Raw genomic sequence first — 9,938 nt, 5'->3', positions numbered from 1 at the left:
CTGGGATTGGGATGTATCTCAACTGTTACAAAATTTAAAAAAGAGACTACTGTTTTTGGTCTTCGAATTTTAGGATTTAGGTAGTGAATGCAATGTTGAACCATTATTCATTGATTTACAAAATTGCATTTATATTAATGGTATTATACAATGAAGTATCGGGTGATAAGTCATTATCTTAAGCAATATAATTACCCACTTAAGCTTGTCTTCGTGAGTTCTAGGGAGTCGATATATCAATACACAAACACATCATGTCGGCCAACCGGTTAGTAAATCCAAGTAAGACCATGTTGTTGTTTTGCCAATTACTATACATACAAAATTTATGACAATTCTAAGCCACCCTACCAAACCCAACCAAAAACCTTTTAAATAACTAAACTTCAAAATAGAATACAAGTGCTAATAGTTGTTCCAAGTATCTCATACCTTCAAGAACAAGTCTTTGAAGTTTTGAATCATTTGGTCGATCCATACCTCACTTACTTGCATACTAAGTCACATGAGCAATAAAATACACTTCACACAATCTCTCGTGTAGCACGAACCGGTTCTTGAGTGGAGATGAAATGGTCATGTGATGAGTTTTCTTGTGTCATATTAACACAAAGCGTTTGGTTATTGCGTTACCTTACCTGGCATTACTTTCAAAACCACAAAGATTAGGTTTCTCACATTCTAATCACGTGCACATGTGTGTAGGCCTGTAAACTGAACCGCAAGTAAGTGAACGGTTCGGCAGGAAGTTCGTTTATTAAATATATGAATGAACACAAATAAAAGTAATTTGTTCATTTAGTTAAATGAATGAACATGAGCATATTTCATTTACATTCGTAAACATTTGTTTATGTTCGTCGGTTTACGTTCATTTATGTTTGTTAGTTTATGTTAGTTTAAGTTATTAGTTTATGTTACTTAATTTATGCAATAAACTTTTTTTTGTCCCATTATAAGCTAGTCTAGTTTTATTGTTTTAATAACCTTTTACGTCCCGTTACTTTTAACAAATTGTTGCTAAGGTATAATTTTCAACTATGTTCATTCATTTAAGTTCGTGAATCTTTATACTATTAAGGAACATTTCTTATCGAACCCAAACAAGAAAACCCAGTTTGTTTAACTATTTGATTTCGATCGTTTGTTCATTCAAAGTTAAATGAATGAATACGAACATGTCCCTTGTTCGCTTACAAGCCTACATGTGTGTGGGTGGCAAGGTGAACGCACAGAGCGTAGGTGACTTACTTCTTGCGTTTGCTTTTAACCGTGGTTGAGGATGAAGGGTTACTATGCCAGTTCCTTTTTCTTTGATTGATGAACCAATTGTTAATTTGCTTTAGTTGTAAACCTGTTTCTTGTACCAATCTTGCTTTGTCTTCCTCCTATTAAAGTCAACAAATAAGCTTTGACTTTTCACTGTCAACCAATGTCAAAAGATGATTAATATGAAGCTAGCTTACTGTAGGGTAAGGCCACTTGGAATGTGATTGCCACCATGCTTTGAGGAGAGAGGTCGTATCTCCGGGCAATTTTCCCGCTCTTCGCTTACGTAAAATCTCCTCTCTAATATCCACAATTTTCTCCTTATACCCCTGATTAATAATAATAATAATAATTCAGTTAGATCTACAAATTTACTAAATAACATTGGTTAGCTAGCAAGATATTGGTGAAGCCGTGAGTGTTACCTGCTTTAGCTCATGCTTAAGTTCTTGCCTAACGCGTTCCATTAATGAACGTTCACTTTCTGTTGGAAGACCAAATCCCATGCTGTCTGAAACATCTAAACCGCCATCAAACATGTTGGCATCACTGTCTACTTGTTCTTCATCATCATCCGACATTGTTGCACCCGTACCCTCACCAGGTGCTACACCTGTTTACATAGGTAGAAAATTTGTGATTAATATGATTCAAAATGGTTTTAGAAAAAGGAAAAAAGAAAAGAAACGAGCGGGCTTTTAACCTGTTAAGCTTTGTAAGGATTGTTCTAGCTCCCAACACGCCATAACTGCTTCCATTGCATGAACCCGAACATGTTGTTGCAACTGCTCTTTAAACGAAGACAGCAGTACAACATAGTGTGCCTAAAAGAAACAAGGTATAAAAAATGAATTAATGACATTAAAGTGGAGGCAGGTAGGATATACTGTGATACTGTGACAAAAGTACTACTCATTTGGAATAATAATAACAATAACATCACATCAATCAAAATTATTAAGTGAAACATACGCATATCATATAGATTACCCTGAATAGAAGGGCACAATTAAACCCTCGTTGCCCACATGGGCCACTTTAGCTCATTAATTTAGAACTGTTGTTTGGTGCTAAATGGAACATACAAAAATGTTTAAAAAAAGTATATATATTGCTTATTCCACTTAACAATGTTGATATAATGAGTCAGAGGAAATTTAGATCTAAATTAAATGAAAAGGTTAGGCTTAGGTTTGGTGGTATAAAATATAAAAATAAAGACTCTTACAAGTTACAAGAAAACCAGACAATAATGGAAACAGATTCTGAAAACACTTGGTACAGATTTTATTATTAAGTATTTAAATCTACTGAGTTGGAACATTCTGCTTCACATAAAAAATCATCACTTTTAATTTAATCAAGGGCCAACAAATAGTTTCTTAACAAATCTTTCTATTTATGTCTCTTTATAGCACACACAGATACCTAGGGGAATAAATATCTTCAGAAAACATGTCACAAGAAACATAGAGAACTATGCATCTACCACTTGATGACATACAAAGGACCATTTTCTTTTACTCCCTGTAAAAGCAATAGACAGAAAGTACCACACCCTCTTCAATCCCTATAATTTTATTATTATACATCATTATTATTTTTTAACTAGAGTATGAGCTAATTCTCGATTAGGGGTACAACCAAGCCAATTTTTAAGCTCGAATCGTTTTGATCTACAAGAGCTCAATCAAAATCTCAAACTCGGCTCGTGAATCACTTTTCAAACTCGAGCTTGGCTCGTTTGTTATTTATTAACTAACTTATATAGAATCTTTATATGTTTTGTTAGAAAACCATAAAGAATCTTCTCGAGCTCATGTGCAGCACCTAAGCTAAAGTTTGTCTCGAGCTCAGTGGAATTAAAACCTAGAAGTCGTAAAGAGTTCAAACTTAAAAATACAAAACACTCGACAAGCGTAAACGATCTTCTCATACAAGGCTCGACCTCGGGCTAGATAATTACTAACCGAGCTTTATTTAATTTAAGGTTTGACCAATTATCCTATCTCAAGTAGCAATCAATTAGTTATGAAATGGCAACATAATACATAGATGTGAAAATTTACCATGAACTGATTGAGGTCTTTATCATCAATCGGCTGGTTATTATTCCCAAGCATAGCATACTTATCAATAACCTGCTGAGACTGAGCCAACTGAGCATCAATCCGCGGCAACTGATCCACGGGCGTTGCGATTCGCAAACACGATACGTGAGCCGATAAGAGCTGATCGTACATCGGATGAGAATATATATCCGCTTTACACTTGGCGAATTCCCACTCTCTCTCCTGGTTATTGCTTCCGTTTCCGTCACTTAAGCTCTGGCGTTGACTTAACTTCATAGCATTTTCATCGCCGTTCATCGCGGAAACGAACATCGATTCTCGGTTTGTGTCGTCGTTGTCGATTGGCCTAGGGGACAGCCAGTGGTTGTTGGAGTTGGATGAGTCGGAATTCGTGGTTTGTAAGTGGAGGCCGGTGGCGTAGTGGTGGCTGTGTGGCCGGAGAATTGCGCTGTTGAGCCACGTAGGAGGTGGTGGTGATTGTGAGGTCTTAGGGTGGTGGTCGGACGGCAGTATTCCACCGAGGACTTCAACGTTTCCGGTGGTCAACTGGTGTTGGTCGGAGAAGTGTTGGAGAGCCATCTCATGAGAGATGTTATCATGGAACGCCATTACTACAAGCAAGCTTCTGGTGTTGTTTTACAGAGAGAGAGAGAGAGAGAGAGAGAGAGAGAGAGAGAGAGGGAGGAGGCAAGGAAGGCATAGATTGTTCCAATTTATTTGTATTCACACACACATGAAGACAACAATAGTACAAAAGCGATATTATCTATTGAAACTTTTTTTTATTTTATATTTTTATACAAATTACTTTTACTTTAGAGGGAGCGGGGCACTGCGTGATATGCCTCCCAACACCGTCGCCGGTTCTAGGGATGGCAATAAAACCCGAACCCGATGGAAAAACCCGAAACCCGACATAAATGGGACGGGTAATACCCGACCCATTAGGGTTTGGGACGGGTTTGGGATAAGTTTTGAAATTTTTCGCGGGTTTGGAACGGGGTTGAGATTTCTAATATACCCGATTACCCGACCCGATTACCAGATAACATAAACCCATTTACCCGATTATATACCCGATATACCCGGTATAACTTATTATATTATATATATACTATATTCCAAATATATTATTTGTCGAAACTTGTTTATGTCAATTATTTAAGAGAATTTATCTTTATAGTAACCATCTTTGTAATCGATTAGTTATATTTTGTCAAAACCCATTAAAAACCTAACGGGTTTTGAGACGGGTATACCCAAGTGGTATTTTATCAAAACCCAATAAGAAACCCGAAACCCGATGGGAAAACCCGAAACCCGATGGGAAAACCCAAAACCCGACGGGTAATTACCTGATTATAACCGACGGGTTTGGGACGGACTTTCATAACTGGGTATGGGTTTGGGAATACCTAAACCCGACCCATTGCCATCCCTAGCCGGTCCTTTGTCAAGCGTGATGGGTATGGCTGCGTGATGGCCATCACGCGTGTGGTGGGTGTGTATCGAGGAGAGCTGTTGGTAATAGAGCCACCATTGGAGGATTTGGGTTTTGAAAGCAACCATCACACCAGACCAACACCCCTAGTAAAAACCCATTATATGTGATGGATTTAGGGTTGGTGATGTGTTACACAACCATTGAAGGTGGTGTGTGATGAGCTTTGCACCACCCCTCCCCCTTATTTCTTTTGATTGTTTTATGTGACATATACTTATATTTGGTAACGCTTTCGAGGTAGACATGTTATTATTAGAGGAATGTGCATGGAATTGTGAAACCGAATAACGATTGCATCAGTGATGGAAGTAGTGAAAGCGAGTTTACGTCGTGTGTGGTGGATGAAAGCATTTTACGTCATGTAGTACCAAGTTATCATAAAAGTTTTTTTTTTTGTTAAAATGAATGTAATGAATAGAGCATATTTCAATCATTACCTCATTATTATTTTTTTATTTAAAATAATGTAAATAAGATTTCATTAAATAAAATAAAGAACTACAGTAAAAACTTTATAAAATAATACATTTGGGACCATCAAAATTTATTAATTAAAAGAGTTAATAATTAATCGATAAATTAATAATTATTAATTTATAGTTGCACAGCTGTTGACTGATGTAGAAATTGTTGAAAGCGTTATTGGAATTAATAAAGATGATATCGATGAAGAAGATGATGGAAGTTCTACAATGGAGCGCCCTTCTCGAAACGAAGCTATTAAAGCGGAAATCTCATTGAACAATTTCTTGTTGAGTTATGAGAAAACAACACTAGAAGTTCTTACCATGCTAAGGAAAATTAGAGACGAGATTCAATGGGAAATTGATTTCAACAAAAAATAAAAGAAAATTGAGTCATTTTTCAAGAAACCTTCATAAATCATTCATGTAATATGTTATATATAAGGAATTATTAATTTATATTTTATATGGGGTCTAAAGGAATTATTAAAAATATATTATCTTATAATTTTAGAGAATTATTAATTTAGCACCCTATCCCCAAGTCGGGACCGGCAGAAAATATTATCTTAAAGAGTTTATTAAATAATCGAGTATTAATTTATCGAGTTTCTACTGTTATAAAATTACATTAAATACAATCATAATTATAAAAGATAAGGCTGAGGGGTGTGGGGCTTCAACGGGGGCGCTAGAGCCCCTCCGCTCGCGCCCCCAGGCGCTAACACCACACCACCGGGGCGCTAGCGGGGGCGCTAACGGGGCGCTAGCGCGAAAAACCATGCAGGCGTGAGCCTGTTAGCGGGAGAAGAGAGAGAAAAGCACGGGATTTGATGGTTTTTTAACCGTTGGGAGCCGAACAAACCCAAAAAAAAAATATTTTTCCTATATAATATATACCCCATGACTTAAGAGTAATGTAGATACAAAGTAAAGAACAAGTATAAATAATACATGTAACATAGTGTAATTATATAGGTTGGATCAAATATAAATTAAATTAACATGCTAATTATAAGAATTAAATAGTGTAATTATACATGCAACATAATGTAATTATAGTATAGCGTAATTACAACATACTGTAATTACACTACGATGCAATTAAACAATTATACTATTTAATTCTCATATTTAACAAGTTAATTTAATTTGTACGTTAGTTTTTCCATACGCATCCTTAAGTTACTTTGAAGTTTGAGGCATTGATTATTGATTACGAGGCATTAGCAAATTTCCAAAGGCACTACAAAAGGAGATATTTGGACGGCGGTTCATCTGTTTTAAAAAAAGAATATAATATATTAAATATAAGGGATAATTCCTAAAATGATCTAAAAAGGGATAGAGAAAATAAAAAAGTTCCTAAATGGGTCTACGTTCCCAAAGTAACCCATGAAATATGTACTGACTAGACGCTTTGGGAAAATAAACGACGAGATTTGTAATCCACTCAAAAGTTGACACGTGTAAATGTTCTGACACACCAGACGAGATTTTTAAAATCTCGTCTGTTCCGACAATATTCTTAAGTTTTAAGTTTTCTTAAGTTTTCTTTTTATAAGTTTTAAGAGTTTTAATATCGTATCGACCGATAGAATTATTAGTATTCCGTCTTGACTGACAATATTTTTGATTATTCCGTCTACTCCGACTATTATTTTAATTAAGTTTTATGTGACCCCACTTTCATAAATTAAAATATTAATAAAGAAATAAGTATTGATCTTCTTCCTTGTTCTTAATGTTCTTCCATATTCTTCATGTTCTTCGAATTTATCTTCAAACTTCTGTATTTCTTACCGCTGTAGTAAGAACCCAAAAACCCGAGACCCAAATCCGCAACCTCGACTTGATCTCCTCTCTTAGACTTCATTTTGTATGAAAAGTTAATGATGATGGATCGGATACAAGATAAACAAGAAGAAGATATAGGAATAATGTTATGAGATTTGAACTTAAAAGATAAGAAAGCTTGAGAATATGAACTCTTTGGTACAAATTCAATGTAAATGCGTCTACCAAGACGAAATTAAAAAAGTTCAAATCTCAAGAAAAAGAAAATATAGACTGGCCAGAGAAGAAACATTATTAAACAGTCTTGGTGGACTGTTTTTTAAAAAGTAGATTTAGTTAAAAATATGGTCGGAACAGACGAGATTTTTAAAAATCTCGTCTGGTGTGTCAGAACATTTACACGTGTCAACTTTTGAGTGTATTACAAATCTCGTCGTTTATTTTCCCAAAACGTCTGGTCAGTACATATTTCATGGGTTAGTTTGTATGTATGACTAATCAAAAATAGGCGAGGGATCTAATAGATTATGTGATTAAATACTTTCTTATATGTCATAACTAAAACAATATGTACAAATGTTATATACTTCTATTCATATTATACTTAATGTCGGCTATACATAGAATGCGCCATTTTATAATTATGAAAATTTTAATATATTAATTATATTTATCTTCAGAAAATAGTCGGTGCTTCATGAAATTTACAAATTAAAATAATAATAATTTTTAAAATTGATTTTCAAGATTTATGAATCGGCTTTCATGGAATTTGGATTTGTTATAGATGAATTCGACGTTATGGTTAGGAGGTAGGGTACAACCCAAAAAACTCAAATTACTTAAATCTATCAACCAGACAAATGAATACAACACAAAGCTACTCAAATTGGATGTAGATAAATCAACACTCTATGCTTCAACCAATTTACCTATTTTAATATAATAAAATAACTGTAAACACATGTCATTTTGTGGTTAATTCTTACAATTTTATTCTCTCCAAAACTAATATATGTCATATATCACTAATTATTCATTGTCTATTTACACTCCATTTGTATTAAATCTATAAAACTAGCGTTTATCCCCCGTATTACGGGGTTTATGGAGGTTGTTTTACATTTATGTTTCTAATATTTATATATTTTTTGAATTTTAACTTTATTTATTGTAAGAAAGTTAATAGTATACTTAGGGTTTGATGATGAAATGGATTAACAAATAAATGAGATTAGGGGTGAGCAACTTAACCGTCATAACCGTTTAACCGAACCATAACCGACATAACCGAACCAATTTTAACTAATGACCGACATAACCGATGGGTCGGTTTAGTGAATTTTCAAAAACCACCAATTATGGGTCGGTTTTGGTTAAAGATAATTCCAAACCCGCCATAACCGAACCGACCCATTTATTTAACCAACAATATGTTCGAGGCTAACTTCCACCGAACATATGATCGGAATACACCATTTTGATGGTTGTTCAACGTTTGATATTGAGTTAACTTGGAATTTCATTGTTGGATTATATGTTGCCGTTTTTTTAAATATATGGTATTAGTATTATGGATTATATATTTTGTTAGACTATGTAATGTCATTTTTTTGTAATATTTGGTACCAAACTTTTAGTCGTAGATACATTGTTTTGGCTATGGTTAACCGACCCAAACCGACTCGTTATAACCTTCAAAACCGATTAATCAAAACCGCCATAGTGGATCGATTATGGTTATGGATATCCATTAACCGCCATATCAGTTATGCTTATGGGTTTGACTCAAAACCGCCCCAAACCGATCCATGCATAGCCCTAAATGAGATATTATAACCCATTTAAAAGTTATCTGAGTTTGGTGAGACCCATGACCTGCTTATTAGATTTTCAATATATCCTATTTTATTGGATTTTCATATCAAATATTTGGTGAGATTAATTTTCAATTTAATGAGATGTTATAACCTGTTTAAGGGCTATCTGAGTTTGGTGAGACTCATACCTGTGAATTCGGGTCAAATGCATAAGAAGCCTCAATCTACAAATAAATCAATTTGGTGGCTTGAAAAAATGTAGGGAACAACCAAAGAGTTTTTAAAGGTTTCGTTTATATATACTATAGATGATTAACTTATTCACATTTCTCTAAACTCTATTTATATTATATCTATACAATTTTATAAAATTAAATATTTACTATTATTCTACTATACGCTGTTAGAATATATTTTACAACATACTTGGTGAAATCCAAAAATCAATAACAAATTGTGTTTGTTAAAGATTTTAAAAAATATAATTTTAAATGATATCATTACCATATTATACTGTATATATTGTTGAAGATTTTAAATAAAAAAATAAAAAATTCTAATATGCTTTCATTTTCAATGTAATTTTTTAATCATTAAATTAAAAATATATATTATTAAAAGTTGATCCATTTTATTTAAAAATAAATCTTTTTCTATTGTTTTTTATACATTGTCATATAAATTTATAAATTATAGATATATGATTTAAATATATCCATTTATTTTTTCGGTTAACTAATAATCTATGAATTTAAATCTATTCGTGTAATATTATCAGGTAGATGTATTGTCTTATTTGTAACTTTATTATTTAGATCATCCCGTGTGTTACAAAGGTTTTAATCATGTTACATAATGTTCCATCATATATACAATCATTTTCAAGTTTCGAGTTCTATAACCCGTTACAACATCCCTATTTCAAATTTTAGGGTGGCGGCGGTACCGAAATACACAGGTACCCAATAGGGTTTCTCCGATACAGCCCCACCTCCTTTAGCCGGAATCAATT

The 9,938-nt window shown here is 33.8% G+C and overlaps 1 protein-coding gene across 3 annotated transcripts; it reads right to left on the bottom strand.

Moving 5' to 3' along the window:
• Positions 1–337: 337 nt before the first annotated feature.
• On the bottom strand, positions 338–4,006 carry LOC143579046 (homeobox protein knotted-1-like 3). Of its 3 annotated transcripts, none has more exons than XM_077062459.1 (6): positions 3,339–4,005; positions 1,973–2,093; positions 1,695–1,882; positions 1,467–1,598; positions 1,248–1,388; positions 338–638 (listed from the first exon to the last, which is right to left on the bottom strand). In XM_077062459.1, exons 1-5 carry the CDS (start codon positions 3,948–3,950, stop codon positions 1,248–1,250), a joined length of 1,194 nt encoding a protein of 397 aa, XP_076918574.1. In that variant the 5' UTR covers positions 3,951–4,005; the 3' UTR covers positions 338–638. The 3 variants fall into 3 exon arrangements, with proteins under 3 accessions (XP_076918574.1, XP_076918575.1, XP_076918573.1); XM_077062460.1 differs by having other exon boundaries at positions 338–633; positions 1,252–1,388; XM_077062458.1 differs by lacking the exon at positions 338–638 and adding an exon at positions 655–707 and having other exon boundaries at positions 1,252–1,388; positions 3,339–4,006.
• Between the last annotated feature and the right edge of the window lie 5,932 nt (positions 4,007–9,938).

This window comes from Bidens hawaiensis, unplaced genomic scaffold (genome assembly GCF_021521415.1).
Source record: "Bidens hawaiensis isolate Kalapana, Puna unplaced genomic scaffold, B.hawaiensis_p1.1 tig00029593_1, whole genome shotgun sequence".
NCBI lineage: Eukaryota > Viridiplantae > Streptophyta > Magnoliopsida > Asterales > Asteraceae > Bidens > Bidens hawaiensis.
Note: the sequence above shows the minus strand (reverse complement) of the source record. Positions and strands in the feature narration are given on the sequence as shown.

Bases quoted from the DNA above. Each gene is read 5' to 3' on its own strand.
- LOC143579046 (XM_077062458.1), bottom strand. From the start codon at position 3,950: ATGGCGTTCCATGATAACATCTCTCATGAGATGGCTCTCCAACACTTC. The intron at 1,599-1,694 runs GTAACACTCACG...ATTATTAATCAG, and splicing joins TTAAGCATGAGCTAAAGCAG to GGGTATAAGGAGAAAATTGT. The intron at 708-1,251 runs GTAAGTCACCTA...TTCAGTTTACAG, and splicing joins GTTAAAAGCAAACGCAAGAA to GCCTACACACATGTGCACGT.